This window comes from Ornithodoros turicata, chromosome 1 (assembly GCF_037126465.1).
Source record: "Ornithodoros turicata isolate Travis chromosome 1, ASM3712646v1, whole genome shotgun sequence".
Taxonomy (NCBI): domain Eukaryota; kingdom Metazoa; phylum Arthropoda; class Arachnida; order Ixodida; family Argasidae; genus Ornithodoros; species Ornithodoros turicata.
This window is the reverse complement of record NC_088201.1, coordinates 183,092,375-183,114,608: the sequence shown is the minus strand read 5'-3', so window position 1 is coordinate 183,114,608 and position 22,234 is coordinate 183,092,375. Positions and strand designations below refer to the sequence as shown.

The following is a 22,234-nucleotide window of genomic DNA, read 5'->3' as shown; positions in this document are numbered from 1 at the left end:
ATATGTCCAAATAAAACGCGTATAACAACTTTCTCTGTCGTGTTTCACTTTTTGGTCCCGTTTTTAAACGTGTTGAGCGATCGGAAGGATCTAGTGCACGGCTGCGTGCATCACATAGCGTACCTGTCGTACCAGGCGCTGTAGGCGCTGCAGTCGTCCATTTCTCCTTCGGTGACTTGGCCTGGCTTGGACTGTGCTTCAACTGGATCTTTAGCGCGCTACAATCCACGCAAGCCAACGTCTGGTAACAATGGGGTATCTAAGGGCGGCCTCCGGCATTGCACGCATCGGGATAGGAACAAATACATGGGAAAATGGCGACCTTGGGGGACCTGAAGCTGAGGAACGACGTTATTGAGGAAGAAGACCTAAGCTTGGACACGAAGCCTGACATGATGGGCACGCAAAGAGACGACGACGGACAGCGCTTTCAAGGGTCGACACAAAAACAGCCGTGAATATGTCGTTCTGTCGAGAGTATTCCTCCAAGCTCATGCTTTTCTTGTTGAGAAATATTTGATATCCTATGAAATGTTCATCGACAGTGTTGAAACCTGGCCTAGTCTACTTACGTTTAGGAGAGTTATGTTCCGTAAATACAGTTTCAGGTGTGGGCGTGCCTTTTGGAACCGCAGGAACACCTGGAAAAGTTTTTGGAGAATATATCAAACGTGCGGATATACAATGTTAAAACCAGCTACGCGTAAACCTAACGCGCCGATAATTACAAGGCAGTTACAGTAAGAAACAGCTGTGGTGCGCAACACTGTCCTTTTTTTTTTTTCATGTATACATTCGGACCCAGTTTATGTAAAACCCGTTAATCTCGCATCCTCCCTGACCATTTTGCCCAGGAACATCCTCTGCACACGTAAATCCTATATTCACAAATTGTTAAAAGATGGAAACATAGACTTTTCTACGAGAACATCGTCGTATAATATAAAATCCTCCTCATTAATGTGATAATTCGCATATCGAACAACGACCGACATTTTTTGCACGAGCGGGAGCAAATGTGTGCATTTTACCCCGGATATTATACAACCAGTGGTTGAACAAGTGGTCCTGCTGACATAGACGTGCACAATTGTTTGGGGTAACACAAGTGGTTGCCGTCCGCCCGGTTTCAGGACGTCTCATGATGCTCTTCCTGACACCGGAAAATAAGCTTAAAGGAGCATGGAAGGCACTTTGAACATATATTGTCTTACTGCGGCATATAAGCATACTACCTTCAGAAACCATCATGCAAAATATTTCATTTGGGAAGAGCGAATTTGCCGAGAAAATTTCTTTCGAAGAGAACGCGCAGGAGCAGCGGCCTCGTCCAACGTCACCTAACTACAGAAGGCCTCTCCATAGGTCCTTGACGTCACCACATCTCGTCAGACGGGAATACGACATGGTGTCTTCTTGTCTAGGTTTTGTTCGGCACAGATGCTATTTCGAAAACGAAGTCATCCGTTCTTCTTTTTTTTTTTTTCGATGAGAAACAGCGAACCAGCGTGTACTTTCGAAAAATAGGATTTGTACTGCGGCCTTTGTGCTCATGAGGTACGGAGTAATTGAGTACACAGCGGCAAGCCGAGCCACTTACAGCTTCCTTTGTTATGAATATACGATAACACGAACGAAGGTGAGGGGGGATATGTTTATTGAAGAAGAAGAAAAAAGAAAAGGAAAGAGGTCAGACAGGCCGAGGTCGACTTGCTATTCCCAAAAGAGAAAAAAGAAGCAACAAAAAGGAAAATAAAAAGTGTCGCGGGACGATGGGGTGGCTCAAAGGCTGCTGAGCAGCGCAGTGTCCTTCAGGTAGCGCAGGAGGGCTCGGGTGACTGCCCACTGTCTGGAGTGCCGGACAGGTCCCAGCAGCGTCGCCAGGGAAAGTTCCCTGTGGCCTAGGGAAGTGAGAGTTGAGGCGAGAACGGCTCAGGGGCCGGCGTACCGCTTGCAGTGCAACAAAAGATGGCATATGTCGGCGACTGCAGCACTGCAGGGACACGTCGCGGACGTCCGTCTATCCATCTTAGAAAGGAGCAGCGGGGTCAGGGCAACATCAAGGTGTAGGCGATGGAGGATCGACTCCTCCTGTCGCGACAGCCTCTGGGAGAGGGTGAGTTCCATCCTCGAGTCGATGGAGCGAAGGAACGTGTTTGCCGCTACAGCGTTTGAGCTAAACGCGAGGGTGCTGCGAGACGTCTGGCGGCGGATCTGTATCAGGCAGGCCGATGGAGTGAGAGGAATGGTGGTGGTCATGGTGGTGGCAGCTGCCCCGTGCGCGCCTCTCGCCGTAGCGTCAGCGCGGGTATTTCCCGGCAGGCCGATGTGGCTGGGGACCCATTGAAGCCACACGCTGTGGCCGCAGGCGGTGAGACGGCAGTATGTCGTGAGGGCTAGAGAGCAGATGTCTGTGACGACCTTGGAGCAAGCAGAACATAATATTTGCAAGGCCGCCTTGCTGTCCGTAAGCACAGTCCAGTTGTTTGGGGGCCTCGTTGATATAAGTTTCAGGGCTTCATTGATGGCGGCGAGCTCTGCTTCGGTAGAGGATGTCTCGTTAGGAAGTTTGAGCGCTAGTTCGTAATTTTCAGAGGGCACAACAACGGCTAAAGTTGAGGCGCCCGCGGAGACCGACGCGTCCGTGTAGACCGCTACTCTTCGGGAGTGCACGTGACTAAGGTGTTCCAGCATGAGTTGAACCAAAGCGACTGGAGGGTGGTCGCCTTTTTTGAAGGCGCCAGGGATGCTGGAGTACACGGGAGGAGTAACGAGGGTCCACATGGGAGGGGGGTGGGACGGCATGTTGGAGGGCGAGGGGATAGACGTCCTCAGCCGCAGAACGCAGGACCCGAAAGCGGACAATGGGCACTCCATGGCGATACGTGCCAAGTAGTGGTGCGGGTGACGTGTCAGGTACCTTGTGTAGATGCGGAGGGTCTCCTTGTCACGCAAGGCGGGCATCGATGACTTCCTCGCCTCTGCGAGAACGGAGATGCTCTCTGTCGTCTTAGGGACGCCCAGGCAGACGCGAAGGCTGCCGTCCCGGAGGTTGGGGAGCTCCCGTTCGCTAGCTCTGCTTAGTCCATGTAAGATGGGGAGGCTGTAGCGCAGCGTTCCAAGTACAAGGGAGCAGTGGAGAGACCTAAGGTCAGCACACGTAGGGCCCCACGACATTCCAGAGACGCGACGAAGAACTGACGATGTTGTTTACCTTAGAAGAGAGACATTTGAGCTGCTTCGACCAGGTCAGGCCCCTGTCGATAATGATGCCCAGGTACCTGTAGCTCGGTGCAAAATGCACTGGAGAGCCCGCGACGTGAAGTGGGAAGCTACGGAAGGAGCGGCGGGTAAATGCCATGGCGACAGTTTTGGTTGGGGAGACAGGCAACCCACGATCAGAAAGATAGGCTACGGCCGTGTCGAGGGCTTCTTGGAGACGGCCTTGGATCCCATCGCGGCGCCGGCTGGACGTCCAGAGGCAGATGTCGTCCGCGTAGACTGTGATATTGGTGTGGTGGCGTAAGAGGGCCGGTAGGGAAGCCATAATGACGTTGAAAAGAAGAGGGCTAAGCACACTACCTTGTGGGACCCCGCGGCAGACGGAGAAGGATCGGGTGTCACCATCAGAAGTGCAAACAAAGAGGGACCGTTACGAGAGGAAGTCCTGGATCCAGAGGAGCATGCGACCGCCCACGCCAGCCTGCTGCAGCGTCGCCCCGACAGCACTGTGCAGCACGCTGTCGTAAGCCTTCATGACATCCAGGAATACCGCTGCAGTAAGCCGGCCATCGGATTCAGCTTGTTACGTACGGGAGACGAGGTCGACCACGTTATCTATGGCAGATCTTCCCTGTCTGAAACCAGCCAGTGTTTCCGGGAAGTACCCCGTGCTTTCTAGGTACCAGTTCATGCGTGAGAAGACCATTCGTTCAAGGGTTTTCCCGACGCAGCTGGTGAGGGCAATCGGTCTGAACGAGTCTATGTTGTGCGGTGACTTTCCGGGTTTGAAAACGGGGATCACCATTGCCTGCTTCCACTCCATTGCAAGGGAGCCTGAGAACCAGGATGCGTTGAAGATTGCGAGTAGTAACCGGCGCCCACACAGCGGCAGGTTTCTGAGAGCCTTGTAACAAACTTGGTCCGCACCAGGAGACGTATGCACGGGCGGGTTCGTTAGTGTACAGTTCCAGCTCCGCAAGCGAGAAAGGCACATCCAGGGAAGGTTCTGCAGAGGCCTCCAGAACCGCTGAGATGTCGCTGGCCGCAGCCAGTGCTCCGACAGGTGCAGCGGTCAGACGGTCGCAGTATTCTTCCGCAATCTCTAACTCCGTCCGGCCGGTGGCAAGCGAGAAAGAGCGGAACGGCCGATGCTGAGTGACGAGTTCGTGGAGTCCTCTGAGCACTGTCCATATTCTTGAGAGTGGTGTGCGGGGAGAGAGGGAGGTGGCGAAGCTCCGCCAGTGGGAGCGTGACAGCTTGCGGAGATGTCTACGTATTGCCTTCTGTAGGCGGCGCGCTTCGGACTTGTCGGCGGGTAGGTGAGTACGCCGGGCACGGCGTTCAGCGCGACGGCGTATGGCTCGCAACCTCTCGTACTCCGCGTCAACAGCAGCAAACTTCAAGAGAATCCGAGCTACTGGTGTGGCGCAGTGCACAGCGGTAATCATAGTCCGGGTGAAAGCGCTTCGGCTTGTGGGCGTGGAACCGGGGACAGCATCTTCAATGATGGCTCTGTACGACTGCCAGTCGGTCCGCTTGATGTAATGGCCAGCCAGGCTGCGCTGTGCGAAGGTGAGTTGAACAGTTTTGCTACTCATTTCGACTTCTGCACCTTATAATTACAGCCCGGATTTTTACGCGCGAAAAACGATGTTTTCGGTGCCTATAAGATACCTTCAAAATCCCGATTTAGGCAGTAAAAGTGGCGTTACACGCACGGTAAATTGTCAGTTTTCTTTTTAATCTGTAGCACTGAAAGTGCAAACCCAGATAGAATAAACCAGTTCCATTCCCAAGAACAACGCTGTAAATATGGGTTTTAACTGTTTTGCTGACGTTTTTGCTGCACGAAATGCAAAACTTATCCATCCAATACTACGGTCACAAGCCATTGCCACCGTCCCGCGACACTTTTCTGAAGGACTTGTCGCGGCCAGCATACTGGCGATATGCGAGATGGGCTTTGAGCACCGAAAGCTTTAGTCTTGCGCGCAAATTTCTTAGTCCTTGAATTTCTTAAGCTCCGTCTTCTAGATTTCGTTTTCGGCGATACCACAAGAGTCGCAACACCAAGCAAATACGGGGAAACAAGTCTTCTCACAATGGACGGAGCAACGGGTTTGCTCGTGTGACTTGCTGTCACTGACTGCACGAAAGGAGGGCAGCATTCCTAGTTTAAATCGATAAAAACCGGGCTAGGTTAAAAGCGATAAAACCCCAGTGCAGGGGACACTAAATGACGACACCACACGAAGCACTGACTGACAAATAAACCTTAAATGTAACAGACACACGCTTATATAGACTACTGCTCTCACCGACCCCTAGTGGAAACCGAGGCCAACAAGCCGTAATCACAAACCCTTATCACACAACAAGAGCAACCAAGCAAACGCCCCCGAAAGTTTGTCCTCCTGTTAGTTTTCAATGATTTGCTGAATTTTGTCTGTCAACAACACCGAAGGTACTCTAATAGCTATCGCCTGCCTGTTTTATCAGTAAAGCTTCCGTATAGCTGCCCGAACACTTAAGGGCTTGTTCCGGGTGCGAGCCGCAGTTCAGAAAACAGAAAGTGTTGTTTAAAAGTCCTAAGTTAGGGGTTCTTCTTTGTAACGAAGCTTTACTGATAAAACAGGCCTGCGATAGTTGTATTAGCGTGCCTTCCGTGTTGTTGACGGATAAAATTCAGCAGTTCATTGATGACTAACTCGATTCCTGGTTCTCCGGAGGACGTTTACTTGGTACTCGCGTTTGCGTGATAACTGTTGTGATTACAGCATGATGGCCTTGGCTACCACTAGGGGTCAGTTCGGTGCAGTTGGTGTACTTAAGCGTTGTCTCTGCCATTAAAATGCGTTTGTCAGACCATAGGCGCCAACTGCGGGGGGGAGGGCCCTTGCCCCCCCCCCCCGGCCGAAGAAGAAACCGGCCGGTTTCTTTTTTCTTCTTCTTTTTTTGCTCCACCAGGGCGTAGCAAGCCGACATAGGTCTGACTGACCTCTCCTTGCGTGGACGCCACCTCCTGTTTATTAAACTTATATATACCCCCCCCCCCTTTTGCCTCACACGTGAGCAGAACTCTCCAATTTGCGGAAGGTCAGGAAAGGAGGAATATAGTGTCTGTTTTCTCTTTCGAGGGAAATGCCACTGGCTGTATGGGAAGTGAGCTTTTTAGACTCAGTGGTCCAGGAAGCATTTATATACTTCTTCTTTTTTTTTTACTTAACGCCGTAACGCCGCAACGTAAAACGCCGCGCTGTTGTGCGTTATAGGCAATGCAAGAAACGAACAATTGACATTTAAACATTTAGATGATGTAATGCACCTTTGATGGTGATGCATTTTAAAACCGAAACCGTTGAAAATTTGCATTCGCCTACTGAAAATCAGAAATCAAGCAATCTTTCTATACATGTTCCACATAAGTCTCGTACACATCCACGTTGTACCCGTAAGGATTATTACAGGATATCCACAAAATTCAACAAACGCGGTCACCTGGATGCCCACAGGATGTCCTGTAGACAAACATACACAAAATGATCAGGTCCCATGAATATCCCGATCTCCCAGCACAATATCTGTGGGATGTCCCATGATGCGCTTTGTCCCCTCTAGGAAGGTACGTAAGAACTCGTGCCCAAAATGCAAAAAGAACTGATATTGTACGTACCGACTTGAGAAACCTCAGCAAGTAATCCGTTGCCTCCTTAGAAGTACTGAAGTGGTTCGTAAAATTGACATCCGTGTAGACGTGTACACTAATATTCAACACAGACCCAGCTGGCGGTAAAAGAGACCATAAACGAACCCTAAGTAATTGTACACCACTTTCCGTCGCACATCACGACAACGTTAGTTGTGAACATTGGAACTAATATATATATTATGATGATATTAGTCAGTGCTAAAAGAGACCATAAACGAACCCTAAGTAATTGTACACCACTTTCCGTCGCACATCACGACAACGTTAGTTGTGAACATTGGAACTAATATATATATTATGATGATATTAGTCAGTGCAGATTCGTCAGCTCAAACTCGTTGTGTGACAATCACTGATTGCAGGTAATATTGAACGTACCGGTTGCATGTTAGAGGACATTCGAAAGACTTTTTACCGCGTTGTTAACGTTGCTTGTCTCCATACTGCATCAATGTCGTATGAAGAGAACGGGTTACCAGGCCTCAAGCTCTGCGTTCGTCGCCCTGTGTTTAATTCCCTTATCTACCACTAGTCCGACTAGTCCCTATGCCTAACGCAAGACGGGGACACCTCTTAATTGGTCACAGTGTCAAAGGATAGCGAAATGTGACCACTTTCACGTTCTCTTTGTGATTTCAGTGTTTTATACACAGGCTCTTGCACTTGAGGAAAGACAGTTCGGTTGGTGACCAGGTAAATCAATCGCATATTGTGTAGCGAGTCTGGCATTCATTTTGTTCCGATAAACATATGTAGTTGTGTCCAGTCATTGTGTTACGCACGATTACATGCTCAGACACATACCAGGTTTCCCTTAATGAACCTTTTCCACAGTCGCGTCGTGCCCTAGCGGCTGTCCAGCGAAACACGATCGGCGCACGCCAAAGCACTACGGGTCCGTTATTGGCGCTATCTGTTGAATATGTAGGGAACCCTCTTCGGCGGCGCCAGGGTCACAGAGCATGCGCAGAAGCGTTGTGAAAAAGGTCCATAGAGCGCTACATGAGAGGTCACTAGGAACATTGCCAAACCTCGAGGTCGATTTGCAGTGTTTTCCTCGAACGATGAAGTGTTCCTGTGCAATACACCCAGTTGTCACTGAACTGTCGGGAAACCAGGTTTACCCGCTTAAAAACATGTGCAGCTTAGTCAAAATATACTTCCACTACTTCCGCCGTGGCATTCCAGCCTGAATGTTCGTCTTCGACAGAACTATCTCCGCACGTGACGAGAACAGGAATGTGGATCCGCGCGCGATCGGAGGCTACAGGGTATAGGTGCTGCTGGTCTGAAACCTACACGATGAAAGCGTAAGGAGGTACGAGTGATTATTATAGGTCGCGGAATAATGCATAAGGCCAATATCCGAAAGCTGTTTTGCCAAATATTTGATGTCCAAGCATATACGTATCTGCCTTGTGCTGGGTATGCCGAGCATGAGTATCACGTTGGCTTTCCTGAAGCGTTCTTGTAAGTTAAAGTAAAACAGAGCCAGAGGAGATATTTAGATCAGAACTCTGTTGCAGTTGCAGGGCACACATCCTTAGATCCTTGCACTCGCTGGAATTGTGCCTCTGACACAAGACCTTGAATTCCGATTTTCCAGATACGTCAACTTAGGGGGACTAATGGACGCAGTAATGAAAATTCCCGGAGAGCAAGCATGCGAATGAAAAACTGAGAAAATGGAAAACTCAGAGGCAATCCAAAAAGTAGTTGGAGTATTGAGTAGAAAATACCACAAAATGTATCTGAAATAGAGCGCAAATACTCACCCGAAAAAGTATTGAGTATTTAAAAAGTATTTATTTAGTTATTGAGTAAGGCACCAAAATACCAGAAATAGTATTTGAAATACAGGGATCCAGGACAATTGCTCACCGGACAATTGCTTACCAAAAAACTGCTGAGGCAAGACAGATTTGCTCACCACAGAACTGTTGAAGCCGGACAATCGCTCACTGCCTCTTTCACCGCACTTATATGTAATTTTATGTCGCGTTTTTATGTGGTTTTATTTTATTTCTCGTTTATGGCGCTCATATACTTGACTTTTTATGTTGGCTGAACTTGGGTGTACCTCGAAATAAAGTGATCGAAATCCCCGTTGCAAAATAAACTACTGTAAAGAAATGTTATCTGACTATAAAATGCACAGTCGCGCGGGGGAAACTGCCAACAGCGAACTTAGACTAACCTGGACATAGCAATGCAAACACCCAACTTGGACTTACCTAATAATAAACTAACCAACGTGCTGTTCGGTCGTGTCCGCCCTGGTAAGCCTAACGGGTGCTAAAATGTGGCTTACGTTCACGAAAACGACTTGGACTGACTTAGAAAATTCATGAATTTTAGTGGTTAAATAGTGATGTGTTTTTAAATCTCCCCCGTGTCTGTCAACCTGGCTTGTGTCTTGGAAGACCGTGGTGACGCAGGCATGGGCGCACCGAGAGTGGGGCAAGGTCACTTGGGAAAATTGTGCACTCTTTACGGTCATGATTTTTTTCTCAGATGTCATAATAATGTGAACCTGTGAACACCCGCACAGTCTGTAGCGTCCGTCCTCAGGGAAGGAGGTGAGGTGGTTGCACGCTTTGCCCCCCTGGAAGCATTTGGCTGTCCTCCCGCCCTTGGAAAAAAAATATATAGGAACGATCCATGGATGCAGGTCCTGACAAAGACGCTTCAGGCCTGCCTGCAAGTGGACGACCTCTCGCCTCACCCTCTTCACTGGTGAATTTCCTAGATCTATTTGAAGCAACTTAGACAGCTAAAAAAGAACTTCAGCTAACACGAAAATGTCAAGCGCCATAAACCCGAAATAAGATTACAATAGAAGTGTGGTGCATGGTGAAAGATGCGGTGAGTACTTGTCTGGCCTCAGCGGTTCTGTGGTGGGCAATTGTCCTGCCTCAGTAGTTTTTGGTGAGCAATTGTCCGGAGAGCAATTGTCCGCGCCCCAAAGTACAGTATCTTAAATACAATACTCTAAATACGTACAAGACAAGACTGGTGTGTGCCTGGCGGTATTGGTATAACCCACCTGCTGAAACGGCATCTATTTTGCTCTGCTAGTTTTTTTTTTTAAATAAGAATTATGTAACGAATGAAAAAACGCCCTGTATAAAGAGCACATCTGTACACTTATTTTGTGTTGTTCTAGATTACAGGGTTCTGTTTTTTTATGTTATATTATTGTATTATACTATATTTGTATAAATTACATGTTGCAGTTTCTCTACTGACCCTGTATCATGGAGCTCTCGACTTGTGTATGCACGTACTTGTTTGCATATTCATATGAATAAATTTCAGTTTCAAAAAGCGTCTCCTTCCTTTTGCTTGTGTGTCTCCTCCGAACGTTAATTTCCGTTCTCGCAGACCCTTGCGAGTAGTTTCCGTGGCCTCAATGCGTACGATTTAGATTGTGGCCAACTATATACCGTGAACGGCCGACTGACTGATCCAGTTGATCAACAGAACAATGGAAAGGTGAAGGACATCACAGGAAACCCTTGCACCGACCAAAAGGGTCTAGAAAAACTTCGTGCGGAAGTCGGCATTCCTCCTTCCGATTTCCCGTCGATGGACGGTAAGACACGTTGGGTGCTTTTGCACTCATGGAAACAAACGCAGGTCTATCGTGTGAAGTGTATTACAAGCAACTCGCAAGCGTTTCAGGAGTTTCATAGTGCGGCGCCGTAATTTGTAGAATTTGGATGCCGCTAATTTGATTATGTGTGCTGGTTGCAGTCTATTTATCTCTCACATCTCAGTCATTCATTTGATGTGATCTACGAAGGTCTGTGATACGTGTGCTTTGATATTAGAGTAGGAAATCGGCGTGGATTGCCCTAGCACAGCGCCATGAGCTGAATGACTTGCAGACTCAGCTCTCAATAATAGACTGTTGTGCGGCGACCACTTCACACTGGATTGTCTCTTGTGGTTGGGTTGAAAAGATCAGCTTCCCGTGTCGGTTGAAAAGAAACACATCAGTGTTCCCATCACCGGAAACTTCAGCTGTACTTATTGGATATCTGGACTGCGATTTGTTGAAACTGCTTTTCAGTGTTGAAACACGTAATTCTCCAGTGAAACCTGTTGCAAGACATGTGTATGTACCGTTATATTTTTAAGACAGTTCATTAACGCAAGTAAATTTGTGATTCATAAACCTCCATCGCTTTTCGTTCTTCAGCTTTTGAGTAACACGTTCCGACATTACTGGCAAGCGCGGAAAGAAAATTGGAGAGCGAGAGCAAACGAAAACCTCGAGGAGAGATGGTAATAATAATAATTGGGTGTTTACGTCGCGAGACAACTGAGATCATGAGCGACGCCACAGCGGTCGGTCTGTGGATTGCTTTTGCCCACCTGAGGGTTCTTTAACGTGCGATGAAAGCTCATCACACGGCACCCCGTATTTAACGTCCCTCGCGGAAGACGGCGTGTCTAAGCAACTTGTACCCTGCCACCAAGTTGCTGGCGTCCTCGGCCGGGTTCGAACCCGCGATCTCGGGATCAGAAGGCGAACACGCTACCGACTGAGCCACCGAGGCCGGTCGAGGAGAGATGGACGAGGGGGTTAGGAAAGCCACTCTGTCTGCGCATGCGTACTTTCCTTGGAGCCTGCGTGCCGACAAATGCTGTTAACGGCTCCTGGAGAGTGGTTTGAAAGCCCGCCGTTTTCTCTGGACAGTTGCAGCTATGGGAAGTTCCGGCAGCTGGTACGCTACCATAGTGCGCTTTCAAGCGAAGGTATAGGTGTCAACGAGTTTCACACAGATCGATAATAATAATAATAATAATAATAATAATAATAACAACTGAGAGTAGTTTTACACGAGCAAAGGTAGGAAATAGATGTCTCACTGATGCACTTTTTTGATGCAAATCACCAGCGTCGAAGCCATTCTTACACACAGTGATGTCACTAGCGGGGGGGTGCGGGGGGTGTGGTCCGCAGCGGGTGACGCGACGGTAGGGGGCGACGTGCCGCAGCAGTACCTCTCTTTCTATGCGGCGACATGTAGAATCCTCCGCAAGCACGTGGCTTTCTTTTCTGCCTGTGGTACGATATTGCTGTATGTCGCGCACCGTCTGGAAAGGGTTCATTGTAGTAAGGAGGGTGACGCATACCATAGTGACGCCACTGGTTACACAGCTGTCACGTCATTACGTGTGGGACGTTCGGTATTCCAGTAACAAAATACATATGAGAAGGACTAACAGCGCAACTATGTCCGCGAGAAAGTGTTTCAATAGCTTTTTTAGTGCATCTTAAAGATCGTGTAATAAATTAGGGCCGCTTTTTTTTACATTTACAATGCCGGTCTACAGCCAGTAAGGGCTAGCTCGCAGTGCGCCCATGAATCCTGTACAGCTAGGACGGACGTATACATTGTGCAAATGTCAGGCTTAAGATAATAGGTTCTTTTCTGCTCGTTTAGTTCGTTTTCCATGCGCACTTCCAATGGGTATTCCATTCGGTATACCTCCACAATAAGGATTACGAGAAAATGCTGCTGCATTTGTACCCGACAAGTGTGTAACATAAATTATTCCAAGAGCTTGATCTTTTAGGTAAGGATACGTTGCTTCAGAGCGAGGGCTGTACCCCTGGTTATAACTGACACAACGAATGTCGCGTCTCAAGAATTATCAGACTGTATGTACTGCTCGACATCTGCATCTGTTCTAAACCGACGCACTGACAGAGCTCAACGGCAAACCCTAAAAATGGGTACTGCACCCGAGCCAGGTATTGAGAGAGCTATGGTGGGCTATCATACGAAAGTTGCCTGAGAAAGCATCTGAAAGCGATGACGCGAACGTTTTCAATTTGAATTGTTTTCCATTAGATTGAGTCGCTAGAACACAACAATTGAAACTCTGTATGCAATGAGGATATTCGACTTATCCGCTTTTTTGATTATCTTTGCTGCAATGTCATCAACACGTGCAAAGGGAAATTTAGGATCGTATCGCAATTTATTAGCCTTCTACAGGAGGGTGCGAAACGGGACATGCATATCTGTCAATTTAATGGACAGCCACATCAGGCCCCTTTTCTACGCACGCATACAAATGGTGTATCTTAAATTTTGCTACGATGCGGAAATTAACTCAGTCTTCCACTCGAAAAACACGTTCTTCGTGCCTCATGTGACCGTGTCAGCAGAGCCTTGTAATCGGAAAAACGTGTGTGTATTAATTCATATACTAAACTAAGTACTAAGTAAACTATACATGTGCTAAACTAAGTCATATTATACTGGTCATCTAGGACGTTATTTTAAGGATTGTGCTCTTTTAGCAGCACGATGAGCCTGATCCTGGCTCCTCCAGGGCGCAAAGGTGACTTCGCCCTGCCGGGCATCACGATCAAAGTCCGACTCGTGAAAAGTGTTTCTTTTTTTTTTTTGCATGAAAACCCTGTGCGATGTGCGAAACTGCGTGCGATGTTACATTGAAAAAGAGGATGTGTCATGCGCCTGAATTTTGTTCAATTTCTGCTCAGTAACACACCTCAGAAAGATGCCAACAGGATATCCATGTGTAGTAGACACATACATACATGTTATCCATTTCACATTTGTGTTATTCGGGGAAACCCTGCTGAAATTACTTTACCAAATATTGCCTTGAAGTCGGTGGTTGACTTCTTTGAGGCGACAGGCCCAAAGGACTGATTATGGCCTCAGCAGCGCCCTCGGACATTCCCACCATCACGATCACGTTCAGCATCGCCATCGCCACTTTGATAATTCCCGTCATCTCTCATTGTCATTACTCATCATTGTCACCACTCATATTAGACCCCCAGCTATGGGGTAGCGTTCCACTCCTAGAGTGGAAAACCTCCCCACTTCATCATCACGATATATATGTTGTTGTTGTTGAAGTTTTCTGGGTTTAGGATTTTTCGACTTATCCCCTTATCGCACATACAATTGCGTACATAGGTTCAATGACCCATTCGTTCAATATATTGTAAGTGTACTGTTACTGACACAGTGTCAATATGCCGTAACAATAAGCTTGGAAGTGAAATGACATTCTAACGTGATAAATCAAGGAATAACAAAATTGAATGTCCCGACTGTAATACTCACCGGCCTTCCCATTGTCGTTACGCGCATCAATGGCATTCCCCGCTGGAAAGGACAAATAAGTTGGAAAAAACATTATTTTGACATATTGCGCGTATTGCGAATATTGCACCATTACTGAACTAGATTCCAAGCAACCATCAAAAGAGGCGAGTGCAGATAGCAAGAGTACATTCTGCTAAGGAAGGCATGATAACCACATGGAGTAGTCGCCCTAACACCATCTCCGCATATCATTTTTCCGCAGAAAACAAATCTCTTAAAGAAGACTAAATGCATTGAAGAGTTCGACCTAATCGGCAGTGAGGCTAATGGAAATATTCATCATTTGGTGCAAGGCTACGAAAGTATTATTCACAGGTACTCAAGCCAAGAAAACCTTAAGTTCAATAATGTAAACTTATTTTTATTCACGAGTATTTAATTTCGCGATTCCGGGGCTCTTTCCTTCCGCCGAATAAACGTCAAGCTGTGTTCGCAAATACTATATTTCGCGATTTTTTTTTGCGGTCACGAAATTTCCGAAAATTAGTACATAGCGAATGAAAATACGTTTACAGGATATCAGGATACAATAATCAGGGTAATATGACCACCACGGTTCCCGCAAATTTTTGTCACAATGCGAATCGTCCTACTAACGAGAAACGCAGAAACCACAGAGACCGCTTCGCCAGTATAAAGCCAATATGTTTATCGGGGGTCATATTAACCAGGGTTCACTGTATTTCCCCCATTAGAAAAAATAGATTTCCCCCATTTCCTGTCTTTTTTCTTTTTTTCGCTAATAGAAAAATCGGGAGCTCAGACTCGGTGAAAAGCATGGCGGCAAATGATGCGCAATGGTTCGTTGTGCTTTGTTTCTATGATGTTGTTTTACGCTTGATACACATAACCAACCAGCCAAGCAAATACAGTCGACACTACAGTACGAGAATACAGTAGCATTTTAGTTGTTACATTATTTTTCTCTTTGGAATACAGCGTACTGAGGAACATCGCCTGGGACAACGTCACACGCGAAATTGATACTTTAGGGAAACGGCACAGGGAAATGTGACGGGGTTTTCATTTCGTCATTTCGACTGGGACATTTTACCTAACGCCGTTTCATCGAACGCCGATTTATCATCCCTTGCCTTTCGTCGTCACTCGTCTCGGGATTTTACTGTCACGCAAAGACAATTCTCCAAAGCATCGGGGTGCACAATCGGTTATGAAAAGCAGAAAGCGTGAACGCAAATACAAGAAAACGTACATCTGGTAAAAACGTCTGTGATCTTGTCAGCCTGCTGGCCGGCATGAGCCCCACGCCATCATCATGTCTTCGTGTGCGTTTGTTGTTGTAATCTTGTATTTTGTTTCGTTAGAACGGATGCGGAAATGTTTTCTTCCCTGTCTCGCAATAATTATACTTGAGCCACTACACGAGGAGTTCCTCGTGGCATTCGCACTTTACGAATTAGCTAACTCTGAAATTAGCCGGAGGAATACCGCTTGTAGCCTGAATAACGCGGTCAGTCGCGGACATTTTTGGGGCGGGAATGGGACGTTTCGGTGTACGGACTCCTTTTTTTTTCGGGGATATTGTTTCCTACAACCATTCTTCGCTGTTTGCGAAGGCAACGCCCAATATCTACTGTCATAATAATAATAATTCGAGGCTTTGCGTCGCGAGACAACTGCGATCAGTTACTGTCATGAAACAGGTTCTCCGTTCACGGGCTTATCCCCTTTACTATATACTCAGCCTATACTGAGATTATGACAATAACCTGAAGGTAATGGCAAATGCTATGAGCACGATATGGAGAAATGCAACGAAATAAAAGCAAGTTTCTCACAGACACGTAGCTAATTGACGTACTGTCACTGTGACTTCCCTGAGAGAAACATGCGATGCATATCACACGCTACTGCTATTTCCTTTTCATGTTCACTCCCAAAATCGAAAATTCTCTTTCCACACCCAAGGTCATCGAGTATAGCTTTAGAACAGGTTTGCTAGCCAATTTTAGATAGCTTTTAATTATGACACCTAACTACTCATAACGTTGTACTCGCGCGCTTTAGCCCGAAGAGGAAAAGCCAGTTCGCCGCGTGACTCAGAAGAGGCACCTGAACATATGCATGTATATCCAATATCTTGTACATCCTCGGAGGAGGAGGAGCAGTCGCCAAGTAAAGATGCTCCAAAGCAGTCATGTGTTTTGAGCATCTAGACGAGCGAGAGGTTGTCTACACATTGAACACGCGACCATTAGGATATCCCGCGAAACGCTATGTGGGCAAGCTTACGCTTGTCCCATCCTACAGTTGGCAGTGCAAAACGTTCGTCCTGAGTGTCAGCTGGATAGACTGCTTGGAGGGGACTTTGCCCCAGCATGATAAAGTTCCGAGGGGCGGGGGGGCAGACACTCAAGCCCCCACGTACTTGTGTTAGTGTATATCACACAAACAAATGTCGTTGACTAACAACGCAGTGTGGGGTTGGTATGACATTTCAGACGCGACGGAGCTATACGGCAGACGAGGACAATACGGAAAAGGGCGGTGCCTTTCCGTCCTTTCCGTACTGTCCTTGTCTGCCGTAGCTCCGTCGTGTCTAAACGCCGTTGATCACACATTTTCCGCGGCACCCTTTTTTTCTTTTCTTCTTGTCTTGATGGGAAAGTTAAGCATCAACTTGTACAACTTCAGGAAGGTGAATTGCATTGTGCATTTTTGGTGATACGATATGCCATGTAAAACAGTTGACATGGTTATACTTGTATATTAATGTATATTATGTACTAATACCAGGGTTTTATTTTTATTTTACTAAGTTATTTAACTGACTAACTACTAACTACCACGATTTTGTGGCTTCATAAGAAGAACTATTAGCTGGGAAGCCACATATGTAAGGACGCGTACATGTTCACTTGCAAGAGTCAAGGACGTCGGCAGATGGAAGGAACGTTATATGGAAGGTTTTCGAGATTGTGCAATGCGAAAGACAGGAATACATAACACAGAAGTAGTCCCACAGCATATGCCTAATCTAATTTTGTGAATCCCCCCCCCCAAAAAAAAAGGTAAATTTTATCACGATTTGCTGTTTCTTGTTCTCTCTCCTTCTTTTGTTTTTCTTTTTGCCATAAAAAAAGGATTTGACCGACAAAATCCCCTTGCCTACATAACGAATCTTTATCATGGTGCAGACGGTACCTGAATTCAGTCATACGCGTTACATTACGGCACACACGTGCGTGATTCGGGGACGGTTTTTTCTTTTGTGTGTTTGCATGTGTGGCTGGACACGTTTCCTTGTCGACAGACAGTGCTGTGCGCAGCGGCGCTACTAACAGAGCAGCTCTTTTCGCTACTTTTTCAGTAGCGGAGGAGCGCTCGCGATAAATTTCTAACCAATAGCGGAAAAATAATTCCCGCTACAAATTTTGGTAACGTGTCCGATGCTGCTACCGCTACTGTCCCGCTACTTTAGTAGGCAAGACAAAAGAAGTAACTCGTATTCCACGCCATTTCACTTCGACAAGGCAGTATCCGTGTCACAATCCGGCATGACCAAAGTGATATTTTCTAATTTCTGTACGCTCTTATTCTGCCTAGAATAAAGTTCAGAGCTGGTATCGACATTTTTCGTGCTTATTGCTCCTGCATAAAACAATATTTTATTGCCTAAGCGTTGTGTGGGCTCTACTCATCATGGTTACATGGTCGTCATGAAAAAATACCTTACGAGGCAGCTTGGCAGTAGCCACGGTACATATTTCCTTCCGGTAGCGGTAGCGCGCTACGTTTCCGAATGAGTAGCGGCGTTTCAGAGGAGTAGCGAATGGCGGTACTCCGCTACCTAGCTGCCGACCGAAGGGACAGGACGCAGGCAAGCTGGTGCATAACCCGGTTCCTTCCGTTCGACTAGAAACAATGAAGTAAAAAAGAAATAAAGGAACAACACGAAGGAGCGTGTGTTTGGGAGACGGAAGAGGATTAGCTCGTAGCCTTTTCTGTGTTCACATTCATTGCCTAGCAGTGACAATTCTTTTGTAGGAGCCTGCTTGTTGCCCCTAACTGCTTTATCTAACACGCAGGATGTCAGTGACACTTACAGTAACCGAATATGATTCAGCATGCGCGGCGAGGTGTGCAACTGTTCAAACGTATTGGGATAATTAGGTTCATTACGATAATTATGTTGATGATACCGATTACAGTTTTATATTCCCTTGAGACCATGGCTGCTTGCGCACCGAAGATAGTGCTGCACGAAATGCTACAGTCGTTCATTGTACCGCTAGATTTGGTCCACAGGCACACTACACGCACGTATTGCTCTCTAGGCGCAAACACAGGGCTCTACGATTTTTAGTTCGTTCACAACAACGATTATGAGCCAAGGCCAATATGTTAGGCCGAGGACACGTTGCGAGAATGCGAGAAAGACAAACAAGGAAACACACAAGAGACACGTTTCGAATAACAGCCTTATGCGTTCCCCCACGATTTTCTTTTACAATTAGACAGGTGGTACAACGACCGAAGGAATGTGAACGGGCGCGCTTTCCCATTATTTGTCTCGGTCATCTGTCCTCCTCTGGCCGTGTGCCATGCTAACCCGATTGCAGCAGGTCAGTGGTCGTAAATCTCGTGCAAGTTGGTCTATTTCCTGCTCTTGCATAACGTATTCAAAGCGTTAGAAGACTTTTGTGGGAGAAGAATCTATACGATAACTTTTCATGAGACCGCAGGACGTTGAGGAAGGTAAAAAAAAAGAAGACGAGAACATATGGTGAGACTAAAGGAATGTACGGGTCAAATTTCAGGTATGTTAGTACGGGCATTGTGATATTGCTATGAACATGCCCATGCTGAGTTCATCATACTGCGGAAGCGGCCATTCGCATGGCGAGGGTAAAACAACGGGATGGGGCAGTGAGGCAACTGTAGCAAACATAGAAAAAGAGGAGATGGAACACAGCCATTAGAAATTGGTAAATGCATATATTGTTTATGATAATATCCGGGTCGACCTGAACCGCATCGCATCGTGCGCTCTTGGATAGCCGCAAGTGAAAGTTGGCACCACTGTGGTAATCTGAAAAAGGCAAAATGCACAAAAACTTGGCAATGCTCTCATGGGCAGAAATGAAATATCGAAGTGAGATACACAGCAGAAGACAGTTCCAAACCTAGAGAACGCTGTCCATTCTCCCCCTTTTACTCCTGTGCTGTACCTCAGACTATCAACAACAACAAAATCATCGGGGGAGAGTCGTAATACAGGTGCTTCTCAGTCTTGCCCCCAGAGTCAAGGCAATGACACGAGACTAACACCACTTATGCCTAAGGCCATACAAGGGGTGCAAAGACCACAGCTTGGGTTGCCTACGGGGAATAACAAATAAATAAGAGTAAGCGCACTGCACCAGTACAAAGTTACAATCACTTGGTTACAACTTACCGTTTCTCTCTCACCAGCCGCCGACGCAGCTTTCGGACTGATTTCCGACCGCAACTCCGCGGTTTCTGAGGATTCTTGCACGGCCGTGTCATTGCCGCGCCTTTCCAGTTTGAGCGAAGCGGCAGCAGCAACGATACTATGAACGTGCAGCCTACCGCAGTATCAACAGTTCAAATCAGAACACGACAGTCAGCGCCTGTCAACACGGCGTGGATGAACGCGTCCCGCAGCACAGCGGCACAGCCAGAGCAGTACGCAACCAACGTGACGTAACGAACACAAGCGACGCAAGCGCCACCTTTCGCAGAATACTGGAGTTGATCACACATTACATTAGTTACATTTAACATTACATAGTTACATGCTCCGCCACGACGTGGCCACCAAAAATCCTATATAGTTTCGGTTTGGTCGGAATGTTTTGGAATGGCTTGGGAATGTAATAACCTGCGCTGTGCTCTTCCAGTCATGCTGAAATTTTCAGCAATTGTTTTGCGCATAATTGCCCATTCACTGCCACTTCTATGCTGGTGTGGTGACATTAGAACACCTCGAAACAGGAAGCCAAAGAAAGGCATTTTTTCATGTTTTTCTGTAGGCGCTTCCGGATTACCGGCGTCATATATCAATAAGAGATCACAGAACAACACAACGTAACAAATTGTGCGCCGCTATCTGCTCTCTCTTTTGCGCCAGATTCGTACAAAGACCACCCATAATCGGAGATATTGGCATGTTCCAGGCCTTATGGCGCCGCAACCGCATGCCTGGCCCAAAATCGGAAGACGGTCCCCCCGAGTCAAGAATCATAGCTTCCGAATGGCACCAGTTTCACCACCAACAGACGAAAATGAGAGCTACAGGTCTGGTACAAAGTTGCCTCCTTTTAAGAGGGGAGTGAGACCATAGCCTTAATGGTGTCGTATTGAATCGCGTCAGTAATTTCAAGTACCTCGGTGTTCATATTGAGTCAAATATGTCATATAATTTACATGTGGACATGGTAGCTGAAAAAGCATCCAAAAAGCTGTGTTTTCTTAAACGATCGCTAAGACACGCTACATCGGACACAAAACTTATTGCATACAAAATGTTAGTTTTACCCATTGTGGAGTACGCAAGCCTTGTCTGGCATCCGTACACTAAATCCGCAATGCAGAAAATTGAAAAAATACAGAATAGAGCTTTGCGCTTCATCTACAATGAGTTTCGTTCGACAGTGTCTGTTTCTGGGTTACTGTATTAGGGCTGGTATTCCAACTATGTCTAAACGGTTTGACACGAACCGACTGAAGCTTCTCTATAAAATTTACAGTGTTATGGTAAGTGTCGACAGGTCAAAGTATCTGCAACCGATGGTCGGTCGCCCACTTCGGCGAGCTCATGATAAACTTTTCACTGAGTTCAGTTTTCACTTTGATTGCTTCCGTTATTCATTTCCCCTCGTACCATTCGCGAGTGGAACCGGTTACCTTTATTTGTGATAAACTGTGCTAGCGTTGACACTATCATGTCAGCATTAGATAGATTTTTTGAGTAGAATTATATTGCATTGTATCTTCTCTCTCTCTCTTTTCGTTGTATCATTGTTCTGCTGCCACTCCTATTGTAGCCCTTGGGCTGATAGTATGTTCTAAATAAAAAATTAAAAAATAAAAATTGGCGACATACTCGGCAGAGGATTGTCGGACTTGCGGCATTTACCTTCTGGAAACTTTTGCCATCATTGAGGAAGGCTTTCGACAATTTTTAGTTGCGGTAAATTTATTTTTTCAATTGAACTTTGAAAATTGCCAAGCGAACCTCACATTTTTTTACAGAAATATGATGTCCTCCACGGATAACCGCAGACCCAACACAAAATATGCACAGTATCAACAGAAATATGCAACACAGACTAAACACAGAATATGCAACAGAAATAGTCTAAAAATTAGTAAAAATTACGCTTTAGCCCCGCCTGCTTGATTTTCGCAGAGAAGCGCGCGCGAAATCTCCGTCTAGACGAGAAAGTGTCCCCGTCTACATTTGCCTTGGCTTCTTTGTGATAAGGCGGTCGTTTTGTTTTCTTTGTGATAAGTTGGCTGTCACCAGCATCAAGGGCAAGGCGGCGCAAAGAACGATAAAAGAAGAGGCGGGAACACTTCCTCCTCTCCCCGCAAATACCGTGCGCTATTCTTTGGGACAATTAAGCAGGTGGGGCTAAAGCCGAATTTTTACTAATTTTGTTACACTATATCTGTTGCGATACTGTTCATAGTTTCGGTTGGGTGTGTGGTTATCCGTGGAGGACTTCATATTCCTGTTTAAAAAAAAGTGAGGTTCGCTTGGCAATTTTCAAAGTTCAATTGAAAAACTAATTTCCCACATTTAAAAATTGTTCAATGCCTTCTGCAATGGTGGCAAAAGTTTCCAGAAGGTAATTGTCGAAAGTCCGACAATCCTCCGGCGACTACGTAGACACTTAGAATTTTTTATCCCCTTAGGTGAAACACCCTGTATAAACCCGTAGCGCATTTTGCACAGCAAAAGATAGAAATCAAAGCATTCCTTACCGGTGAGAGTCGACAGCAGCACGAGCAAAATAATACCCGACATTTTGTCTTTCCTCATGTGAGCGGGAGAAATATCTGAACATATATACCACACCTTCAATTCAGTTCCTGGAAATCGCGTACGAAACAAGGCAGCTCTCTGACTCAGTTGCGACCGCGTATGTCA

General features: G+C 46.5%; 1 protein-coding gene across 1 annotated transcript in view; it reads right to left on the bottom strand.

Moving 5' to 3' along the window:
* LOC135373742 (uncharacterized) overlaps positions 1-22,203 on the bottom strand; it is a 79,091-nt gene extending 56,888 nt beyond the window's left edge. The window contains exons 1-4 of the mRNA XM_064606833.1: positions 22,069-22,203; positions 14,053-14,094; positions 6,896-7,005; positions 573-641 (exon numbers count right to left, since the gene is read on the bottom strand). Of these exons, the coding sequence (XP_064462903.1) occupies positions 573-641; positions 6,896-7,005; positions 14,053-14,094; positions 22,069-22,126 (279 nt within the window). The 5' untranslated portion in view covers positions 22,127-22,203. The remainder of the gene's footprint in view (positions 1-572; positions 642-6,895; positions 7,006-14,052; positions 14,095-22,068) is intronic.
* Between the last annotated feature and the right edge of the window lie 31 nt (positions 22,204-22,234).